At 49.9% G+C, this 24,178-nt stretch overlaps 2 protein-coding genes across 2 annotated transcripts in view; one reads left to right on the top strand and one right to left on the bottom strand.

Annotated features, from left to right (window-relative positions):
* The window catches only part of LOC113841163 (uncharacterized), a 249,639-nt gene that overhangs the window by 77,725 nt on the left and 147,736 nt on the right, over positions 1-24,178 (top strand). The window lies entirely within an intron of this gene.
* Positions 11,859-12,840, bottom strand: LOC139999873 (olfactory receptor 14C36-like). Its single transcript, XM_072029501.1, has one exon. The coding sequence runs from the start codon at positions 12,838-12,840 to the stop codon at positions 11,881-11,883; it is 960 nt and encodes a 319-aa protein (XP_071885602.1). The 3' UTR covers positions 11,859-11,880.

The raw sequence follows: 24,178 nt of genomic DNA, 5'->3' as shown, positions 1-24,178 counted from the left end.
CACACTTCTATCAGCTGAAATGATGGAACATTTCTGATATAATGTTTCTGTTTTCCCATAAGATCAGAATATTATTTTTTTATAGCGTGTGTATTACAGGAGGAGAAAAAGTACTCATCTTCCCCTGTACCTGCATTGCCAGAACTCTGTCTCTTATGCACTGCACTCATCTCCCCAGTCTTTAAGCAGTCCATACTGGAAGTCACCTTTCTGGCAGGCTGTCTGGACATGTGCGGTCTCCATTTTTCTCCAGATTCCCATCTGGCTGCGATACAACAGAAGAGTGTCAAAAATGCCACAAGGTGCTGCTTGGAAGGTGAAGAGTGGGCATGAGGAGAAGGACATGACAGGGTATTGCTGTGGTGCCAGAGGTAACCCCTATGGAGTCTGTCGTCAGCCCATGCCATCGTGTTTCAAAGGAACTGCCAGGGAGGGTGGGCAGACATCCGTGAAAGTAAGGAAATTATGTGAGAGATAGGTGGAGAAGCAAGGTGGGTGCCTACAGTCTGCAGGGAAAAGGGGGCAGGGATAGGACAGTGCAGGACAGACTGTGGTGGAGAAGACCAAGAGCACTGGCAAGGCTGGAAGGCCCCAGCAGCACCATGGTCTTTGTCCCCTTGGCTATGGCAGTTGTCTCTGCTACTGAGGATCACGAGGACAAATGCTGTGTTCATGACACTGGGGCCTTGTTGCCTCCTTGCAACCCAGTGGGGAGGCCAGCAGGTGTCATAGCATTTTCCTTCACACAGCATCACACACCCCACATCCCACTGCCCCAGGAAGAGCCTTGAGCCATGGGTGTGGGACAGGACCTTCCTGCCCAGGGGCTGGGGCCTTTCTGTTTCACCAAACAAACCAAGGCCTTTACTCGGCATCAGAGTCTCCTGCCCAGTGCCTTTGTCTACCTGCACTCATGGCTCCCAATTGTCTGTTCTAACAAGTCCATGGGGAGGCCTTGCCAGTAATGACCCTCCCTGGGGCCCATTAATACTCTCAGACACTTCAAAATCTCCTTCTGACTTAAACTTCTGCAGTTACATTATTCTTTTCTCACTACCTGAGGTTTATGGACTCAGCACCAAATGCAGCATGGGGCTCATTACAATTCAGCCATTTTCATCCAGTCTTCCAGACTTGTACAGTTAATTAGTGAGGTTTCAAGAATGCAGTTTAAAGAGAAAGTTTTCAATGACCAGATTTCTAAGAGCATTTTCCTTATTTAAGATTATTTTCCATTAGTTTAGAGTTTTCAGAAGAACTGCTAGCATCATTCTCTAGTTGTCATGGATTCAATGTGCCTCCTAAGGAGGTCTGTATAGGTGGAAAAGCAGTCCCTTGAAGTCCTAGACTGTATGGACAACCTTGCTGCTCAGCTCTCCAACCCCACCACTTCTCTCTTTAGCCACCTGGGACTTGCATCATTTTTCCTTACACGAGACTTCTCCACTGACGTCCACAGAAGGGTGTTACAACACCTTTTCACCAAGACCCACCTCCTTTCCTCAGACAACTGGCTCCACACAGGCACAGTTTTTGATGTTGTTGTTATTAACATTTAACAACAAACAAGAAAAACCCACAGTCCCCAACTGTGAGCCAACTCCAAGTTGCCTCCGATGAGGTGCACCTTCCACAAGGGATGACTATACAAGAAATGTTTGACATGGGTAGGAAATGGGTATTGGGATGATGAGATAGAAAAGTGAAATATGGGCAAGGTTCAAGATCCCCCAAGTTCTGAGAAGCAACTATGCAGGTGAGAGGTATCTGAATGATCAAAGAGTGAGGGGAGGGGAATCTGGAGAAGAATGGGAACTCCACATGTCCAGACAGTCTGCTGGAAAAGTGACTTCCAACATGGTCTGTTTCATAAAGCCAGGTGTAAATACCAGAAAGACTAAGGAGATGAAGTGCAGAGCATAAGAGACAGAGTTCTGGCAATGCAAGTACAGGGGAAGACTGGTATTTTTTCTCTTGCTGTGATAAACATCCAAGGGAAAAAAAATGTTATGGGACAACACAAACATTGTATTAGAAGTGTTCAATCATTTCAGCTGATTGAAGTGTGCTGATTGAAGTGAAATCTTTGAAATGCTTAAAAAAATTGGAGGCAGTGGGCCTACAGCCCAGCTCAGGTCTTCAGCCCAACTACAGCCTTAAAATGATGATTTTCTGTCCTGCATGGAGCCCAGTTGCCATAAAACCCTCCCTGCCTTCGAGCTTTCATGCCACCCCTCACTCCTGGCACAGAGCAAATCTGTGACATGTGGACCTCTCCTGCCTGTTAGAGGCCCAGATGATGTAGGCAATGGTATCTGATATACCAAATGCGGGTACAGATATTGCAAACTAGGCATCAATGGAGGAAGATGTGATTGGTGAGAACTGATAAATGAGCAGGGGAATCATGTAAGAAAGGAAGGGATTAACGTGTTTTGAGGAGGATCCTGTGGAAGAGGAGGGGAGAGGGATGCAAGGGGCCAGCTGCATGTGGATATGGAGCTGGTCAGGACTGGTCTGATCAGGCCCTGTGCTTGATCACTGTCCTGCCCTCTCATTCAACTCTGTTGCTGGCTATTTGCTGTGTGTGTGCTCACTCCTGGGTGTGTTGGGGGTGAATCATACAATCATGGAACCACATAGCCCTGTGTGCGTCTGCACCCATGGGTAATTGCTGCTGGGGATGTGTGGAGCACTGGTGACCTTCAGAGCAGAGCAGGCTGAGGTGTGGAAGGGGATGAGGCCAGGTGTGTTGCTCATGGCTGTGTGTGTCCTGCTGGTGGTGTGGTGGCTGTGAAGGTGCTGTTCCCTGTTGGAGTTGGTCTGAGTGTGGTCGGCTGTGTCCATGCCCTGTGTGCACATCTGTGTATTTATGAGAGTGTGTGTTTGTGCATGCACTTGTGTGTAGTTGCCTGTGTCAATGAGAGTATTGGAAATTCTGAGAGAATTTCTCCGGCTTCCTGATGAAAGAAGAAGCTGGGCTTTGCTGGATCTTAGGACTGAGGGACATTTTTTTGCAGCTCCCACAGATACAGAAGTGGTGAAAGGAGTGTTAGCATGTTATCAATATGCTCCCTTTTCCTGTGGAGCATACAAAGGCATCCAGCCGTGGACAGGCCCAAGGAGAGGGCTCATACTTCCTCTGGTGTCCTGGTTTCAGTTAGCACAGAATTAATTTTCTTCCTAGTAGCTGGTGGAATGCTGTGTTTTGGCTTAGGATGAGAAGAGTGCTGATAACACCCCGATGCTTTAATTGTTGCAGAGCAGTGCTTATACTAAGCCAAGGACATCTCAGCCTTTTGCTCTGTCCTGCCAACGGGCAGGCTGGGGGTGCAGTAAGAGCTGGGAGGGGACAGACCCAGGACAGGTGACCCAAACTAGCCAAAGGGGTATTCCATACCATCTGACGTCATGCTAAACAATATATAGGGGTGGCTAGCCGGGGGGAGGGGGCCGGACTGCTCGGGGTTAGGCTGGGCATCGGTCAGCGAGTGGTGAGCAATTGCATTGTGCATCACTTGTTTGTACATACTATTATTACTTTCCTATTATCACCATTGTATTATTATTGTTATTATTTTATTATTATTTTGTTATTATTATTTTCCTGTCTTATTAAACTGTCTTTATCTCAACTCACGGGCTTCACTTTCCATTTCTCTCCCCCGTCCCAGAGAGGGAGGGGGGAGGGTGAGCGAACGGCTGCGTGGTGTTTAGCTGCCGGCTCGGTTAAACCACGACAGTCTTTTTTGGCGCCCAACGTGGGGCCCGAAAGGTTGAGATAACGGCAGATCTGACCAGAGTGTGTTAAACTAAAATTGGTGTAAGGATTAGACCTGCTTAATAGTCACCTGTCATGATGCTGATTGCTTTAATCTCAACTCTGCTGCGCCTGTTTTCCAAATTGAGTATTATAGTACATTATTTTCCGTATTTGCTCTCTGTCGTGTTGTTTATCCTCTCCGGGCCCTGGTTTCAGATCATTATGGTGCTGTGTGTTGTAGCAATGGCTTATGAGACGATGAAATATGTGGTCATGACTCTAACTTGTTATTTGTATTCAGTAACATCGTCGACTCTGTACTTTGGAAACTGTATCTTGGAAACTATTAGCAATTATACCTATTGTATTTTTCCATTAGGGAGTCAATCTGTGGAGGGAAAAGGGGAAGATAATTTTTCTTACTTGATTACTCTCCCTTTCTCCTTCACCACCCCTGTATCCTCCTGGATCACTCTGCCTTCTCCCTCAAAATATCTGCCTTCCTCCTTCACCACCCTCTTATCCCCTGAGCTTGTCAAAATAGCTCTCCAAGATATTGAATATTATTGGGATACTCGGAATACCATAGTCTTGTTGTTCTGCCTCATGAATGCACTTCAGATTCTGCTTAAAGTTAAACAACTACTTGGGGAGCTCATCCGGAGATCTGCCCGGAGGCAGGATAGTTGTGGGTGGCAGGGAGTATGGGTGGATATGGGCAGGCATCTAGAGCAGTTGGCACCCCCAGTGTGTTGGAAATTCACCCCTGAGCAATGGCAAAATCCTCAAAAACTGGCAGAATGCTTGAAAAAAAGGTGTCATGATGCTGGCAGTTCCAAAGTAACACAAATCATTGTAACGTGCTGGGGCCTGGCTCATGCCTATCGAGCTGCCATTGATACTGCTATCAACTTAGTGACAGACCCTGCGGCCACTCCAAGCCCTGTGACAGATCCAACAGCCACTGTGACCCCTACGGTGGACTCGGCAGCCGCTCCAGCCCCAGCTCCTGCAGCCACTCCAGATCCGGTTCCAGCAGCCGCTCCAGATCCGGTTCCTGCAGCCGCTACAGCTCCGGTTCCTGCAACTGCTCCAGCTCCTGTGGCCGTGTCAGGGAAACGAGCTGTAGCAGTGCAGGTTGACCCTGCAGAGGGTATTCCAATCCCTGTAACGGGGTCAGAGAAACGAGCTGTAGCAGTGCAAGTTGACCCTGCAGAGGGTATTCCAACCCCTGTAACGGGGTCAGGGAAACGAGCTGTAGCAGTGCAGGTTGACCCTGCAGAGGGTATTCCAATCCCTGTAACGGGGTCAGAGAAACGAGCTGTAGCAGTGCAAGTTGATCCTGCAGAGGGTATTCCAACCCCTGTAACGGGGTCAGAGAAACGAGCTGTAGCAGTGCAAGTTGATCCTGCAGAGGGTATTTCAATCCCTGTAACGGGGTCAGAGAAACGAGCAGTAGCAGTGCAAGTTGACCCTGCAGAGGGCATTCCAACCCCTGTGGCAGACCCTGTAACAAAGTCAGAGAAACGAGCAGTAGCAGTGCAAGCTGCCCCTGTAGAGAAGGTGAAAATATGGTATAGAAATTCAAGTCGTTTAGAACGCAGAGAGTCTTCTGCCAATCCAGGTAAGGCTTCTGCCAAAACTAAGTATAGAGATGATGAAGATGATGACGACGCTGGGCCATCAAAGATTCAGGAGGAGGAAGATGAGGATGCCGAAAAAGCAACAGTAACTACCCGAAGCCTAAACGAGCGCGAGCTACGAGATGTGCGAAAAGATTTTGGTCGCTGTATAGGTGAGCAGCTTGTCACCTGGCTGCTCCGGTGCTGGGACTCTGGAGCCAATTGTGTGGAATTAGACGGCAGGGAAGCCAGACGGTTGGGATCCCTTGCTCGAGACGCCGGCATTGACAAAGCAATTGCAGATGGAGCACAATCCACCAGCCTCTGGAGGCGTCTCCTCTCAGCTGTGAGGGAAAGGTATCCCTTCAAGGAAGATATTTTATGTCTACCAGGCAAGTGGACCACTATGGAGAAGGGAATCCAGTACCTGAGGGAATTAGCCGTACGGGAAGTGATTTATGAGGATCCAGACCTCAGACAAACATCCAAAGATCCAGATGAAGTCAAGTGTACACGACCCATGTGGCGGAAGTTTGTACGGAGTGCACCATCATCATATGCCAGCTCATTGGCAATAATGGCCTGGAAAGAGGATGAGGAACCCACAGTGGATGAAGCGGCTAAACAACTCCGGCAGTACGAAGAAAGTCTCTCCTCTTCCTTACAGGCCTGCGTCTCAGCTGTGGAGAAACTTTCTGAAAAGGTTCACCAACTTGAAGAGAGATTATTCTCCTCCGCACCTGTACAAAGCAGTGTCTCAGCTGTCAGGGGTAGGCGTTCACCCACACAAGGAAGACGATATGGTGGGTACTCACCCCGTGCCACCCTGTGGTTTTACTTACGAGACCATGGAGAGGACATGAGAAAATGGGATGGAAAATCTACCGCGACCCTAGAGGCACGGGTACGTGAGTTGCAAAAGAAAACAATCAGGAAAAAAGGATTCTCCGAAAAGTTTGCTGCTCCAACTTCCAGCAGACAATCCTTCAAACACAGAAACGAAGAAGATTCTGACCAGGATTAGGGGGGCCCTGCCTCCAGCTAGGGGGAGGAAAGGGACAATCGAGTTTATTGGACTGTGTGGATTCGATGGCCTGGCACATCACGCGCACAGAAGTATAAGGCTTTAGTAGACACCGGTGCACAATGTACTATAATGCCATCGAGCTATAAAGGACCAGAGCCCATCTATATTTGTGGAGTGACAGGAGGATCTCAGCAGTTGACTGTATTGGAGGCTGAAGTGAGTCTGACTGGGAATGAGTGGGAAAAGCACCGTATTGTGACTGGCCCGGATGCTCCATGTATCCTTGGCATAGACTATCTTAGAAGAGGATATTGCAAGGACCCAAAAGGGTTCCGGTGGGCTTTTGGTATAGCTGCCTTAGAGACAGAGGGCATTAAACAATTATCTACCTTGCCTGGTCTCTCAGAGGACCCCTCTGTTGTGGGGTTGCTGAGGGTCGAAGAACAGCAAGTGCCAATCGCTACCACAACTGTGCACCGGCGGCAATATCGCACTAACCGAGACTCCCTGATCCCCATCCATAAGCTAATTCGTCAATTGGAGAGCCAAGGAGTGATCAGCAAGACCCATTCACCTTTCAATAGCCCCATATGGCCAGTGCGAAAGTCTAATGGCGAGTGGAGACTAACAGTGGACTATCGTGGCCTGAACGAAGTCACGCCACCACTGAGTGCTGCAGTGCCGGACATGCTGGAACTTCAGTATGAACTTGAATCGAGGGCAGCCAAGTGGTACGCCACAATTGATATCGCTAATGCATTTTTCTCCATCCCTCTAGCAGCAGAGTGCAGGCCACAATTTGCCTTCACTTCGAGGGGAGTCCAATATACTTGGAATAGGCTGCCCCAGGGGTGGAAACACAGCCCTACCATTTGCCATGGGCTGATCCAGTCTGCGCTAGAGCAGGGGGAAGCTCCTGAACACCTGCAGTACATCGATGACATTATTGTGTGGGGTGACACAGCAGAGGAAGTTTTCGAAAAAGGGAAGAAAATAGTCCAAATCCTTCTGAAAGCCGGTTTTGCCATAAAACAGAATAAAGTCAAAGGACCTGCACGAGAGATCCAGTTTTTAGGAATAAAATGGCAAGATGGACGTCGTCAAATCCCAATGGATGTGATCAACAAAATAACAGCTATGTCTCCACCAACTAACAAAAAAGAAACACAGACTTTCCTAGGTGTTGTGGGGTTTTGGAGAATGCACATCCCAAATTACAGTCTGATTGTAAACCCGCTCTACCAAGTAACCCGTAAGAAGAATGAGTTTGAATGGGGCCCTGAACAACGACAAGCCTTTGAACAAATCAAGCAGGAAATAGTCCATGCAGTAGCCCTTGGGCCAGTTCGAACAGGACCAGATGTAAAGAATGTGCTCTACACTGCAGCCGGGGAGAACGGCCCCACCTGGAGCCTCTGGCAGAAAGAACCTGGGGAAACTCGAGGTCGGCCCCTGGGGTTTTGGAGTCGGGGATACAGAGGATCTGAGGCCCGCTATACTCCAACTGAAAAGGAGATATTGGCAGCATATGAAGGAGTTCGATCTGCTTCGGAGGTGGTCGGTACTGAAGCGCAGCTCCTCCTAGCACCCCGATTGCCAGTACTAGGCTGGATGTTCAAGGGAAGGGTCCCCTCTACGCATCATGCAACTGATGCTACATGGAGCAAGTGGGTTGCACTGATTACTCAGCGGGCTCAAATAGGAAACCCCAGTCGCCCAGGAATATTGGAAGTGATCATGGACTGGCCAGAAGGCAAATACTTGGGGATATCATCAGAGGAGGAGGTGGGTCGTGCTGAAGAAGCCCCACTGTACAACCAGTTGCCAGAGAATGAAAAGAAATATGCCCTGTTCACTGATGGGTCCTGTCGTATTGTGGGGAAGCATCGGAGATGGAAGGCTGCTGTATGGAGTCCTACGCGACGAGTTGCAGAAGCTGCTGAGGGAGAAGGTGAATCGAGTCAGTTTGCAGAAGTGAAAGCCATTCAGCTGGCTTTAGACATTGCTGAACGAGAAAAATGGCCAGTTCTCTATCTCTACACCGATTCATGGATGGTAGCAAATGCCCTGTGGGGATGGTTACAGCAATGGAAGCAAAACAACTGGCAGCGTAGGGGCAAACCCATCTGGGCTGCTGCATTGTGGCAAGATATTGCTGCTCGGGTAGAGAACCTGGCTGTGAAAGTACGCCACGTAGATGCTCATGTGCCCAAGAATCGGGCTACTGAAGAACATCAAAACAACCAGCAGGTGGATCAGGCTGCTAAGATTGAAGTAGCTCAGGTGGACTTGGATTGGCAGCATAAAGGTGAATTATTTATAGCCCGATGGGCCCATGACACCTCAGGCCATCAAGGTAGAGACGCAACATACAGATGGGCTCGTGATCGAGGGGTGGACTTGACCATGGACGCTATAGCACAGGTTATTCATGACTGTGAAACATGTGCTGCAATCAAGCAAGCCAAACGGTCAAAGCCTCTTTGGTATGGAGGACGATGGCTGAAATATAAATATGGAGAGGCCTGGCAGATTGATTACATCACACTCCCTCAAACTCGCCATGGCAAGCGCCACGTACTTACAATGGTGGAAGCAACCACCGGATGGCTGGAAACATATCCTGTGCCTCATGCCACCGCCCGGAACACCATCCTGGGCCTTGAAAAGCAAGTCCTATGGCGACATGGCACCCCAGAAAGAATAGAATCAGACAATGGGACTCACTTCCGAAACAACCTTATAGACACTTGGGCCAAAGAACATGGTATTGAATGGGTGTATCACATCCCCTATCATGCACCAGCCTCCGGGAAAGTTGAACGATACAATGGCCTGTTAAAGACTACCTTGAAAGCAATGGGTGCTGGGACGTTCAAAAACTGGGATACGCATTTGGCAAAGGCCACCTGGTTAGTCAATACTAGGGGATCTACCAACCGAGCTGGACCTGCCCAATCAAACCTGTTACGTACTGTAGATGGGGATAAAGTTCCTGTAGTGCATGTAAAAAATATGCTGGGTAAAACAGTCTGGGCTACTCCTGCCTCAGGAAAAGGCAAACCTATTCGTGGAATTGTTTTCGCTCAGGGACCTGGATACACTTGGTGGGTGATGCAAAAGAACGGAGAGGTCCGGTGTGTACCTCAAGGAGATTTAATACTGGGTGAGAATAGCCCATGAACTGAATTGTACCATGTTAAATAGTATATTATACTGTATGTTATCACTACCATGATTACTATAGGCGACTAATTAGAATGTATGGAAAAGAGTGTAACCTGAGCATGACATAAATGGTATGGAATAAGGGGTGGATAGATGTCCTGGTTTCAGTTAGCACAGAATTAATTTTCTTCCTAGTAGCTGGTGGAATGCTGTGTTTTGGCTTAGGATGAGAAGAGTGCTGATAACACCCCGATGCTTTAATTGTTGCAGAGCAGTGCTTATACTAAGCCAAGGACATCTCAGCCTTTTGCTCTGTCCTGCCAACGGGCAGGCTGGGGGTGTAGTAAGAGCTGGGAGGGGACAGACCCAGGACAGGTGACCCAAACTAGCCAAAGGGGTATTCCATACCATCTGACGTCATGCTAAACAATATATAGGGGTGGCTAGCCGGGGGGAGGGGGCCGGACTGCTCGGGGTTAGGCTGGGCATCGGTCAGCGAGTGGTGAGCAATTGCATTGTGCATCACTTGTTTGTACATACTATTATTACTTTCCTATTATCACCATTGTATTATTATTGTTATTATTTTATTATTATTTTGTTATTATTATTTTCCTGTCTTATTAAACTGTCTTTATCTCAACTCACGGGCTTCACTTTCCATTTCTCTCCCCCGTCCCAGAGAGGGAGGGGGGAGGGTGAGCGAACGGCTGCGTGGTGTTTAGCTGCCGGCCGGGTTAAACCACGACATCTGGTCACAACTGCATTTCAGTCCTTGGGATGGACCCAAGATGAGGACTTGCTGAGGACTGTTGGGCTGAGGTTCAGCACACGGATTGGAGAAGACTGTCTGATGGACATGTGCTGGACACAGCCAGAGGAACAGCAGCAAACTGTTGCGGCTGCTGGGCCATGTTTCCATCAGTCGTAGCCCTGACACAGGGCACAGGCATTGCTTTTGATGCCACCCAACTGGAAAGATGGTTGCATTAAGGGCTGGAGAATATAGGGCACCAACCAGTTCTTCCTCAGACACTTCCTAGGCTTGGCAAAGCTCCAGGAAACCATGGACTTCTGCATAATAAGAAGCACAGAATCTTAGAATTATTAAGGTTGCAAAAGACCTCCAAGATCTTCTGGTCCAACCATCCCCCTACCACCAATATCACCCACTAAGCCATGTCCCTAAGTACTACATCCAACCTTTTCCTCTGCACAGCTTTCAGGCCAGTCTGCCCCAAGCCTGTAGCATTGCATGGAGTTGTTGTGAGCAAAGGGCAGGACACAGCACTTAGCCATGGTGAACCTCATCCCACTTACCTCTGCCCATCAATCCAGCCTGTCCAGGTCCCTCTACTGGGCCTTCCTATACTCCAGCAGATCGACACTTCCCTCCACCTTGGTGTCACCTGCAAACTTACTGAGGCTGCACTCAATTCCCAAATCCAAATCATCCATAAAGATATTAAAGAAGATGGGTCCCAACACCATCCCTTGGGGAACACCACTGGTGACTGCTCGCCAGCTGGATTTCACTTTGTTCACCACTATTCTCTGGGCCCGGCCACCCAGCCAGTTTTTAACCCAGCAAAGCGTGTGCCTGTCCAAGCCATGGGCTGCCAGCTTCTCCAGGAGAATACTGTGGGAGACCATGGCAAAGGCCTTGCTGAAGTCTAGGTAGACTATGTCAACAGGCTTTCCCTCATCCCCCAGGCACGTCACTGGTCATAGGAGATGAGGTTGGTCAGGCAGGACTTGCCTTTCTTGAACCCATACTGCCTGGGTCTGATCCCCCGGTGGTCTCACATATGCTGCATGATTGCATTCAAGATGACCTGTCCCATCACCTTTCCTGGCATCGAGGTCAGGCTGACAGGCCTGTAGTTCCCTGGGTCCTCCTTATGACCCTTCTTAAAGATGGGCAAGTCACTACTCAACCACGACCTCTTTGCAGGACCATGATCACTGACAGATGATGGAAAGTGTCTGATAGGTGATGGAAAGTGACACAAGCTTCTGGAAAGCTTGGCAAAAACCTTGAAGAAACAGCCAAGCCTTCAGACAGTGCATTGTGGAGATCCCATTTGATTTTGCAGATCCTATGTAAGAGTCAGTTCTGACCTTCTGTTGGACTCATATCTCATATCAAGAGCAAACAGAGAAGTGTCAATCCCCAGCAGGAGTAGGGTGAAAAAGAGATATTACTCTAAGAGCGCAATAAATCAAATGATACCAAAGAGAATAATAACAATATTGACAATGAAAGATGGACCAGGCCTGAGGGGAGGTACCAAGTTAAGTCATTTCTGGAAAAAGAGGGGAAATTTGTCACTATTCAGAAACATCCATGAAGTCACTTTCCTAATAGCCCACTTGAGCTCCCTGTTTCTCATGCTGTAGATGAGGGGATTCAATGTTGGAGGCATCACTGAGTACAGAACTGCCATCACCAGGTTTAGGGATGGAGAGGAGATGGAGGGGGGCTTCAGGTAGGCAAAGAAGCAGGTGCTGATAAACAGGGAGACCACAAACAGGTGAGGGAGGCATGTGGAAAAGGCTTTGTGTCGCCCCTGGTCTGAGGGCATCCGCAGCACAGCCCTGAAGATCTGCACATAAGAAAAAAGAATGAAAACAAAGCACACGGACGTTAACCAGACACCAATCACAAGCACCCAAAAACTCCTCAGGTAGGAGCGTGAGCAGGAGATCTTCAGGATCTGGGGGATTTCACAGAAGAACTGGTCCAGGGTATTTCCTCTGCAGAGGGGCAGGGAAAATGTATTGGCAGTGTGCAGCAGAGCATAGAGAGCCCCACTGCCCCAGGCAGCTGCTGCCATCTGGGCACAAGCTCTGCTGCCCAGGAGGGTCCCATAGTGCAGGGGCTTGCAGATGGCAACATAGCGGTCATAGGACATGACGGTGAGAATAAAATACTCTGCTGATATCAGAAAGGAAAAAAGAAAGACCTGTGAAACACATGCCGAGTAGGAAATGGCCCTGGTGTCCCAGAGGGAATTGGCCATGGCTTTGGGGACAGTGGTGGAGATGCAGCCCAGGTCGAGGAGGGCGAGGTTGAGGAGGAAGAAGTACATGGGGGTGTGGAGGCGGTGGTCGCAGGCTATGGCAGTGAGGATGAGGCCGTTGCCCAGGAGGGCAGCCAGGTAGATGCCCAGGAAGAGTGCGAAGTGCAGGAGCTGCAGCTCCCACGTGTCTGCGAATGCCAGGAGGAGGAACTCGGTGATGGAGCTGCTGTTGGACATCTGATGCCTCTTGGACTCAGGGTCTCCTGGAAAAAGGGGAATACCCAAGGAAGAAAAGACAGTGATCATTAGGAGATAAAACCTAATTCTCTTCCCATCCAAACACCCCTACAGTGACTTTCCCCTTTCTGAGGCGTTTCTTTTGCTCCCTTGCTTGAGGTCTGGTTGGTGCTGGAGGAATTTGGCCCTGGGAGCAGCGGTCTCTGCTGTGTGTGCTGGAGGATTCAGACCTGTCCTACAGCTCTACATGAAAAGAAACCAGGAGTGATATCTGATTAAATCTACCTCTGATGTATTGGACTTCACAGCATTACCACTGTCAACACTCTTTACTGATGAACAGTACTTGTGATTTACTTTGGTCCAGTTGTGTCTCCCTCAGAAGCATTTTTAGAGGGTTGAAAACACTGGCATTTGTAAGGTATTCCAGGTGAGCTCTTGACAGGCAAAGTGACTGTCCTTAGTGCAGTGAGGATAGCCAGTCTGCTATCTACCCTGGTCTCAGACAGACTCACCTAGGGCTCAGCCAAGTTTCCGACACTGAGCTGCTCAATGATTGTGAAATTGGAAAAAAACTCCCTGGAAGGAGATGCAGCTCTCTCCCTGCCTCATTGCCCAGAGCCCCACAGGTTAGAAGGGGAACTCTGGGGACCTTCCTCCTATGGACACATCTGTGTGGTGGGACCCAGACGGTCAGTGCTTGAGCTGCAGCTGAAAGCCCCATCTCCCCATCTGCAGGGAGCCATAAAGCAAGAACAGCAGCTGCAGCTCCAAGAAGAGAGAGGAATGGCACAGGGCTCCTGCCAGGGAAGGCAAGGCGAGGGACCAACAGGAACTCAGAAGGGCCTGCTGTGAGTGAGGTTCTGCTACTGAGGTTATGAGTCACGTCCTGAATCCTGTGGGCTAGAGGGCAGACAGAGAGGTGCCAGACTATTCTGTTAGCACTGTCCTGCCATTCCCTGCCCATGGCTGTAAAGCCTGCAGATGTCCTTGCCTGCAGCTGTGTCTCTGTCCCCACGCCTCCTGCCTGCAGCTCACAGCCTCCATCCCACCCGCTGGGTGCTCAGCTCTGCCCTGCAGACACCTCCTAGCAGCAGGACTCTGCCCAGGGCCAGCTCACTGGTGGCATATCCAAGGTCACACAGACCCTGCTGACACTGAATGTGAGGTGGTGGAGCTTTCTATAGTTTCAGGGACAGGAAAGGTCCTGACTTGCTGGGATTTCTTCTAATCCTCCTTGTGAAGGCTTAGTACTCTAAGACTCTTCTTGAGTATAAATAGCATCTAATTCCTTTCCACTGACTGAGAGAAAAGAAAAAAACAAACAAACAAACAAACAAAAAAGAAAAAGAAAAAAGAAAAAAGAAAGTAAACTCAGGACTGCTGATCGTGAAGTACCTAACACTTGCCTTAACTCTCGTCTTCAAAAGTCCCTTTGGAAATATCCTTGGTGTGCTGTGGATCTGTGAGCAGCCTGCTGAAGGGAGCAGACTCCCGCCAGCAGCAGGACCCTGCCCTGCCGGGGGGCTCCTTCCACCCGCAGCTTCTCCCCGCAGCGCCCTGGGCAGCTCCCCGGGCAGGCTGAGTGCTGAGCCTGGCAGGCGGCAGAGGCCCTGCCCCGGCACACAGCCCCTAGGGCACAGCAGGGACCCTGCTCTGCACTGATATAGTATAAACTCACTTTAGGATAGAATAAAACTTGTGGTTAAAAGTTAGCAAGGACAAAGTAAACGACATCTTGTTATCTGTAGACCTTCTGTTATGTTTAAGCATCTTGTTATTTGAAAACATCCCAGTATCTGTTAACCGTTAGACAGGCTGAGACTTGAGATAACTTGAGTCAATTGTCTTGTCCTGTTAACTGAGACTTCCTGTTATCTGCCGACCCTCAGTTAAACTGAAAGCCAACTCAGCATTTTTTTACAGCTTGGAAAACAACTGATTAAGCAAAGGTGAAAAGTGCATTACGAGGAAGACCTACAGCCTTCTTCCCAAAGACCACTGCCCACATCCTGGAGACCCCGGCCCACAATACTTGGAAGACTTTTGCGCAATCGTGAGGACTGACAAGCTAATTAGCATACAAAGAGAGGGTAGGTGGGGTTAGGTAATGACTATGTATGGATGCTAATTGAATATTCATTGTTTTGCTGTATAAATATGAGATATTTTGTCACTTCGTACATGCACGATAGGCGGAAGGATCCCCCGTGCATCCAGCGCTGCAATAAAGAATATACCACTTAAAGAAATTTTGGCTTTGATCTTTAAATCAGCACCACAGCCCTGGGCACCCCTGCCTGCACCCCCGGCTTCACAGCCTGCCACCAGGAACTGCGGCTGCATTGCCCTCCAGACAGACACTTACCGGGTGCAGGGCTGGGAAGTCTTCTCCCCCAGTGAGCTCTGGGCATGCTGCCACTTCTGCCTGCCTTTAAGCACTGTGTCTCTGCAGGCAGTGCCCCCAGCCCTGCTGCGCTGTGCAGAGGAGCTGCTCCTGGGCAGAGCTGTCTCTCTGCAGCGCTGCCCGCTTGCCAGGAGCTCCCCTTGGGCCCAGGAGCCCGGCCCAGCTCAGCAGCAGAGGCCCAGCCCAAGGCCTCCCTTGCTCTGCCCCTTACCAGGCTCCCTGCACATGGCCCTGGGGCTCCAGGGCTCACAGCTCCTAGAAGGCAGCAGGGTCTCTCCTGGGGAACACACTTGCAAGCAGACAAAGCAAACACTGACTGGCCCTCTCTAAACAGTGTGCTGACTGATTCCTGCAGCAGGAATTGCCCTACCTGGGTGCAGGGCTAAGGGACATGCCAAAGTTCCTCTCTGTTGTACAACTTATTCATCAGTGAAGTGGATGATGTAACAGAGTGCACCTTCAGCAGCTTTGCTGATGACACAAAGCTGGGAGGAGTGGCTGATATCCCAGAGGGCTGTGCTGTCATTCAGAGGGATCTTGACAGGCTGGAGAGACAGGCTGAGAGGAACCCCATGAAGTTCAGCAAGGGCAAGTGCAGGGTCCTATCTCCTTCCTAGGGAGGAAAACCCCCAGCACCAGTACAGGCTGGGAATGACCTGCTGGAGATCAGCTCTGCAAAGAAGAACCTTTAAGTCTGGGAGGACAGCAGGCTGAGCATGAGTCAGCAGTGTGTCTTGTGGCCAAGAAGGCCAACGGGATTCTGGGGTGCATTTGGAAGAGTGTTGCCAGCAGGTCAATGGAGGTGGTCCTCCCCCTCTACTCAGCCTGTACTGGTACTTGGCGTTATTCCTCGCTAGGAAGGAGACACCACCTTTTCTTTGTGGTATCAAATGCATGAGATACCTGACAGGGTCAGAAAAGTGGCCATTTAGTTGCAGAATAAGTAATAGGGCTGAGTTCTCCTAAAATGATGCTTGTTGTTTGACAGAGCGGCACACTGCGACAGTCATGGTGACAGCCTGGCAGCCTTGTACCTGGGTATGACTGTGAGATCAGTCCAACAGGATGAAGGCTTTTTTCCTCATCCTTTATGCCAAGAGAGGGGGTTTTGCCTCTTGGCAGAAGCTATCACTGCCACATGTCACCTGGGCAACCTCTGTGATTGGCATCCGCACTTGGGGACAGAGATACGCAAAGCCCCGGTTCCACTGGCATTCATTCTAAGCTGAGCAACCCAAGGCCTTCACCAGAGATGGTCACCGGGGAAGGCACTTTCTGGACTCCTTGCAACAGGTTGCATTAATTCTGCTATAGCTTATGTCAATTGTGAGTGCCTGCAGTGTTTTGGACTCTTCTAGAGGTGAATTTGGAGTACGGGAATGCTCTATACAAACACAAAAGAGCTTTGATCTATTAGCTTGCGCTCAGTGACTTCTGTCCTAGAGGTTATTGAATGAAAGCCTGGAATATCTGGGGTGCATCCTTGTCCTACAGACACTCACACACTGGCTGGTAATGACTTGGTTACTGAAAATACAGTCTGGCAGGGGACTTCTACTTCCCAGATGTCTGCTTGAAATACAACGCAGCAGAGAGGAAACAGTCTAGGAGGTCTTTGGAGTGGGTGGAAGATAACTTCCTGACACAGCTGGTCAGTGAGGCAACCAGGGAAGGTGCCCTGCTGGACCTTTTGCTTCTGAACAGAGAAGGACTTGAGGGGAATATGAAAGTTGAAGGGCAAATCTTGGGCATAGCGATCATGAATTAATAGAGTTTTTAATTCTTGGAGAGGTAAGAAGAGGGGTTAGAAGAATTGCCACCCTGGAATTCCAAAGGGCTGACTTTGGCCTGTTAAGGAGCCGGCTTGGCAGAGTCCCTCGGGAGGCAGTCCAGAAGGGCAAAGGAGTCCAGGAAGGCTGGGCACTCTTCAAGAACGAAATCCTAATGACACAGGAAAAGGTCATCCCCATGTGCTGAAAGATGAGCCAGCAGAGAAGGTCAACGTGGCTGAACAGAGCTTTGGCTAGAGCTGAGGAAGAAAAAGAGAGTTTATGACCTTTGGAAGAAGGAGCAGGACACTCAGGAGGATTAACTACAAAGATGTTGTTAGGTTGTGCAGGGAGAAAAGTAGAAGGGCCAAAGCCCAACTGGAACTCAGTCTGGCTACTGCCATAAAGGAGAATGAAAAATGTTTTTATAAATGCCTTAGGAACAAAAGGAGGACTAAGGCTATTCTCCATCCATAATCAATGCAAGGATATCGAAGGAGCTAGCAGAAGTACTTACCAAGACATTTTCTGTAATTTATCAGCAGGCCGGGCTGTCAGGGGAGGTCCCAGTCAACTGTCAGCTAGCAAATGTGATGCCCATCTACAGGAAAGGCCAGAAGGAGGACCCAGGAAACTACAGGCCTGTCAGTCTTATATTGGTGCCAGGGAAGGTTATGATGCAGATTATCTTGAGTGCCATCATACAACACACACATGATATCCCAGGTGATTAGGCCCAGTCAGCATGGCATGAAAGGCAGGTCCTGCTTGATGAACCTGTTCTCCTATGGAAAGGTGATGCCCTTATTGAATGAGGGAGAGGCTGTGGATGTTTTCTACCTAGGGTTTAGTAAAGGTTTTGACTCTGTTTCCCAGAGTTAAATCCAATTGGCAGCAGGTCACAAGTGGAGTCCCCCAGGACTCAGTACTGGGACCAGCAACAGGACAAGAGGAAATGGCCTCAAGTTGCACCAGAGGAAATTTAGGTTGGATATTGGGAAAAATGTTTTCCCTGAAAGGGTTGTGATGCACTGGAACAGGCCTGGTGCCTGGAGATCGGTCACAGCTCCAGCACTGGCCCTCAGGGCTGCACCAACACCACAAATGCCCTCTGCTGTCAGGGCAGCACAGCCCAGGCCTGATTCCTTCTGGCCTCAGGAACACCAGGCCTTGCCCTCCTTGGGACCCCTGAATTCATCCTTTTGTGCCCATCTGCCATCCACGGCAGCATATCTGCTGTGATGGAAAGCCTTTGCATGCTCAGGCTCTTGAGCAAAAGATCTGGGACAAGTCTGAGTTTGGCCCTTGTGCCACAGCTGAGGTGCTGCAGCCCAGATGTGCCCCAATGCCCTCGGCCTGGGGCACAGGCAGGAGGAGCTGGATCCCCACTGAAAGGAAGCTGTGTCAGCATTAAGGAGTGCACTGCATCTGTCCAAGCTGTTCTCCCTTCCTCTGCAGTGCTGCACTACCCCTCTCCCTTACCATGAGGTGCTGAAGGTAAGTTTGCCAGTCCCTCGTGTGCCAGCTCTGCCTGTGGCATGGCAGCGGGGATGTCCTGGGCGAGGGTGCTGAGGCCTTCTCAGAGCACAGAGCCTTGTGGGACATGAGGGGAGAAAGGCCCAGGAATGTGCTGCAATTCCCTCCATATAACACATCCTAATGCATCCTAACACATATAATGCATCCCAGGCGCCTTCGCTCCCATCGTTTGAAAAAAGCCCAGCCCCAGGAAAAGACTCAAACCCTACCTTCCTGGGAGAGCTCCCAAAAGCAGAGGTATCTTAGTACAAGAACACAGCAGGGACTACTCCAGTGCTCCACTTCCTTTATTCCGTGGGCTTTGCCACCATTTGGAGATGTTCCTGGTGGATTTGTCAAGAAATGCCGGAAAATATGTCTCCTTGCTACTGACCTCACAGGCCTTCTAATGACACGGTCTGATGTCATAGGGGGAAGCCCTGCATCACTGAGATATCATCACTGGAGCAGTGGCAGTGCCAGCACTTCCCTGCAAGGCCTGGTCCCTGCTGGGCACTGCTTGGGTGCTCCCCAGCGCTGTCCTTGTGTGGCCAGGAGTGGGGTCAGCAGGCAGAAAGCTTGCACTGGGTAACCCTCACTGACGGGCGGAGGAGCAGGGGCACCTTGCAGAGGAGCTGTGGTTGAGGAGCCAGGGCGGGCATCCCTTGTCCTGAGCTGAGGGCCAGCAGCAAGTGAGATGGAGGGCTGCTGGACGGTGACCATCACTTCTGACATGATTTCCATGTTCCAGGTGCTCCTGCAGCTCTCCTCCAAAGGTGAGGGTGTCAGGAGACCCTTCCCAAGGGCTGGCCCAGTGGCTGTCAGCTGTCCAAAGCTGCAAGTCCTGGGCTTTGGGGGGAGGCTGAACAGGGCTGTTGGCTACTACAAGAGCATTTCCTAAGTTCCCCTCTGGGCTCAGTGGACAATGTGGCAGTCAAGATTCCTGGGTGCTGATGCTAGGGCTGTCCTGAGCCCCAGGGCTCCTCTGGGCATGGCTCAGCTTCCTTGTGATGGGGACAATCCAGGGCAAGTTTTCCCTTGGAACTTGTGCCTCTTTGGTATCTGGGATCTCTGGGAGGAAGGACGTCCAGTGTCCCAGACACTTTTGTGGCCTGCAGCTCCCACAGGCCTCTCAGGAATTTGCCAGAAATGCCTCTGTTGGAAATCAAACCTTCCCCTTGTACTGATCTCTTTCAGGGGAACCTCTGCTCCTTCTCTTCTGTGCAGCCAGGCTGGCAGAGCATGTCCTAGATGCTGAGATGCCATCTCTGGATGGTCACAGCTCTGGTGCTGAACCCTTCCCGTGCCCGTACTATGGTGGATTTACCCTGATACACAGGTGACCTTCTCCACCACCATTCACTCTCTCCCTCTTCAAAGAGAAAAAGGGGAAGTAAATATTTTTTGAGTGGTTGTTTGGGGTCCCAAGATTTGGAGTTTTCTTCAGCGATAGCACTCTATGGGCTGCAGCCTCCTCTAGGCCATATTCACCTACTCCACTGTGGGCTCCTCCACAGGCTGCAGCATCAGGATCTGCTCCTCCATGGGACACGTGGGTTGCAGGGGGACAGCCTGCTCCACTAGGGGCCTCTTCATGGGCTGAAGGGGAACTTCTGGTGTCTGGAGCACCTCTTGCCCTCTTTCTGCAGTGACCTCGTTGTCTGCAGGGCTATTTCTTACACCTCCCTCTCCCAGCTGCTGTTGCCCAGCAGGTTTTTCCCTTTTTTTAAATCTGCCCTCACAAAAGTGCAACCAGCATCACCCATTGGTTCAGCTTGCCAGTGGCTGCCCTGGCCTCAATAAGTCTGGGCATTTTTCAGCAGGTGGCGAGCAATTACATTGTGCATCACTTGCTTTGTGCATTCTACTATCATCAGCATCATCATCAACAACAATAATAACATTTTTATTATTATTATTTCCCTTTCATTTTTTTGTACTATTAAACTGTCTTTATCTCCATCCACAAGATTTCCTTCCTTCCTTCCTTCCTGCCTTCCTTCCTGCCTTCCTTCATGCTTTCCTTCATGCCTTCCTTCCTTCATGCTTCCTTCATACATTCCTTCATGCCTTCCTTTCTCTCCCCAATTATTCTCTCCCCCATCCCACTGGCAAAGTGTGGAGCAAACGGCTACATGGTGCTGAGCTGCCAGCCAAGTTAAACCACAACACTCCCTTTGGCACATAATGTAGGGCCCAAAGGGTAGAGATAATGATTAAAATAAAATAGTTATAAGCATTAGATCAGCTTATTATTTGCTGAAATCAATGTTGATTTTTGGGGGATCAGGGTTGTAGATGTGTTTGATGTCAGAATTATGTTGGATAGCACATTGCAAACTGTGAGTGTTCCTTGTGGTACTGTTTATCATCTCTGGGGGCTGGTTTAAGGTTATTATTTTGCTGTAATGTGTAACACTGGCCTATGGTATGATAAAATTATTGGATGTGAGACTGCTCTAGTAGTTGTACTCAGCATTGCTGTCTCCACTGTACTTCAGGAACCAGCTATGAAAAACTATTCTGCTCTTGTGAGGCCCCACTTGGAGTACTGCATCCACGTCTGGGGTCCCCAGTACAAAAAGAATGTTGAGCTGTTAGATTGGGTCCAGAGGAGAGCCACGAAGCTGGTCAGTAGGCTGGAGAACCTCTCCTGTGAAGTAAGGCTGAGAGAGAGCTGGGAATGTTGAGCCTGAAGAAGGGAAGGCTCAGGGGTGACCTCATTTTCAATTTTTAAAGGGGCCAATAAAAAAGATGGAGAGTGACCTTCTCCTCATGCAGCCAATGAGAGGACAAAGAGGGATGATATTAGACTAAAAGTGGGAGATTTAAAGTAGAGATTAGGAGGAAATTCTTCATGGCGAGGCACTGGAACAGGTTGCCCAGAGATGTTGTGGATGCCCCATCCCTGGAGGTGTTCATGACCAGCTTGCATGAGGCCCTGAGCAACCTGTTCTAGTGGATGGCATCCCTGCCCATGGCAGGAGGGTTGGAACTAGGTGTTCTTTAAAGTCCCTTCCAACCCAAGCCATTCTATGATTCTGTGATTCTCTTCTGGGGCCTCCTGTGGTTGCAGCTTCCCTTCAGTCTTCCAGGTGGACCTGAGCTGAAGAACCTTGTCTGGGGGTGATCTCTAGGGTAAGGGCCAGCACATGGGTTGGGAGAGACTGTCTGATTGTCTCAAGGACATGTGCTGCATACAAGTACAGCAGGAGAGCAGGAAGCTCACATGGCTGCTGGCTCATGCTTCCGTCAATGTAAACCCTGGCACGGGATCCCAGCCTTGCTTTCCAAGACTCTCTTCACACAGGGCAAGGGCATTAAGAGATTGGCAGGTTAGGGCACCAGTCCTTCTTCAGTCACTGCTCAGGCCGGGTGGTGCACCAAGAACATGGACATGTGGTTCTGCATGAGGAATACAAGTTAGGGTACCCACAGTCCAGTTCTTGTCTTGGATGAGATGAACATCAGTATTTGAGGCAACTTCTAGACAAGGTCAGCTTCCATCTGACCTCTCCTCATCCCTCCTCTCGCCTCTCCAGCTCTTCCTGGCTGTCTCCCCATGCTGCCCATGTGGCCCTGAGCTGGTGGTGCCATGAGCAGACCAAGCAGGCTGTGGTGCCCAAGAGGTGACTGCACACTGGCTGTGCTGCACACGGTGGGAAGTAGACCCAGCTGGATTGGGATCACAGCTGCTAAGCTCTCACTCTGGGTTCAACATCTGTGTCTGATGCTCAGAAAGACTAGGGAACCTTTCCAAGGACTCTAGAGGTTTCCAGGTATCTTTACAAATCCAGGCAGTTGTATTTCCTCGAGGATGAGAGGAACCCCTCTAATGGGTTTATGTGGCAAGGTTTTGGTAGCAGGGAGCCATAGGCATGGCTTCTGTGAGAAGACTCTAGAAGCTGCCCCATGTTAGGTTAGGGCCGTGCTGCTGACCAGAGCCGAGCCAATAAGCGATGTTTGTGTCTCTGTGAGAGCATATTTAAGAAGTTGAAAACAAACAAACAAAAACAAACAACAACAGGAACAAAACCATGCTGCCACACAGCAGCTGGGAGAGAGAGAGGAGTGAGAAACAGCCTTGCAGGCACCAAGGTCAGTGAAGAAGAAGGGGGAGAGGTGCTCCAGGCGCTGGACCAGAAGTCCTCTGCGGCCTGTGGTGAGGACCATGGTGAGGCACTGTCCCCCTGCAGCCCATGGAGTACCATGGGAGAGCAGGGTTCCACACTGCAGCGTGTGGAGGAGACCACGGTGGAGCAGGTGGACTCGAACTGACGGAGGCTGTGGCATGTGGAGGACCCCTGCTGGAGCAGATTCCGGGCCGGACCTGTAGCCCATGGAGAGGAGCCCATGCAGGAGCAGGTGACCTGGCAGGAGCTGCTGCCCGTGGGGGACCCAGGTTGGAGCAGTGTGCTGAGGGAAGGACCCCATGGTATGGACCCTTATCAGGAGCAGTTCTTGAAGAACTGCTGCCTGTGGGAACCCCACAGCACAGGGGACAGGAGTGATCGAGAAGGAGCGGCAGAGGCAAAGTGCTGTAGACTGACCACAACCCCGGTTCCCTCATTCCCCTGCACCACTCGGGGAGGAGATGGAAGAGAGTGGATGGTGGGGAGGCATTTTTGGTTTCTTTCCTGTGTTTCTCACTTCTCTAGCTTGTTAGTAATAGGCAATAAAACTTACTATCTCCCTACTCTGAGTCTGTTTTGCCCATCACGGTAATTGTTGAGTGATCCCCCTGTCCTTATCTCAACCCTTGAGCCTTTTTCATTGTATTTGCTCCCCTTTTCCACTTGAGGAGGGGGAATGAGAGTGTGGCCGTGGTGGAGCTTGACTGCCCACCCGAGTAAAACCACCACATGTCTGACACTCTCATGGTGAGGAAATGTTTCCTAATGTCCAGTCTGAACCGCCTCTGGTGCAGCTTTGTGCCAATCACTTGTGCCTGAGGATGACTTGAATCCTTTTCCAGACCCACCTTCCCTGTGCCTGCTGGTTCAACATTTCCTCCATGGAGACTGCAGACATCTCATTTGCCTGTAGAAGCCAACATACCAAAAAGATACTATGAGGGAGTCAGCTCAGACCCAGTGGCACACGTATTTTATCAAGGCTACAGAGAAGGAGAGCAGGTTGATGTTTCAGATGAAATGAGACAAAATCAAATGTGTGTCAGAACATCACAAAGGTACTTAACAACAACAACAACAATATAATAATAATAATAATAATAATAATAATAATAATAATAAATAAATGAACAGGACTCTCATGAATATACTGTGAGTCATTTGTGGAGAGAGATGAGAAGTTTACCAGCAATGAAAACTCTCAATGAAATCACTTTGTTCAGTGCAACTTTCAGCTCCTGGTTTCTCATGCTGTAGATAAAGGGGTTCACTGTTGGGGGAACCACTGAGTACAGAACTGCCACCACCAGGTCCAGAGATGGAGAGGAGATGGAGAGGGGCTTCAGGTAGGTAAACATGGCAGTGATGAGAAACAGGGAGACCACAGCCAGGTGAGGGAGGCACATGGAGAAGGCTTTGTGCCGTCCCTGCTCAGAGGGCATCCTCAGCACGACCCTGATGATCTGAACATAGGAGAGCACAATGAATACAAAACACCCAAAGTCGATGAA

Source organism: Anas platyrhynchos, chromosome 30, assembly GCF_047663525.1.
Source record: "Anas platyrhynchos isolate ZD024472 breed Pekin duck chromosome 30, IASCAAS_PekinDuck_T2T, whole genome shotgun sequence".
Taxonomy (NCBI): Eukaryota; Metazoa; Chordata; class Aves; order Anseriformes; family Anatidae; genus Anas; species Anas platyrhynchos.
Note: the sequence above shows the minus strand (reverse complement) of the source record. Positions and strands in the feature narration are given on the sequence as shown.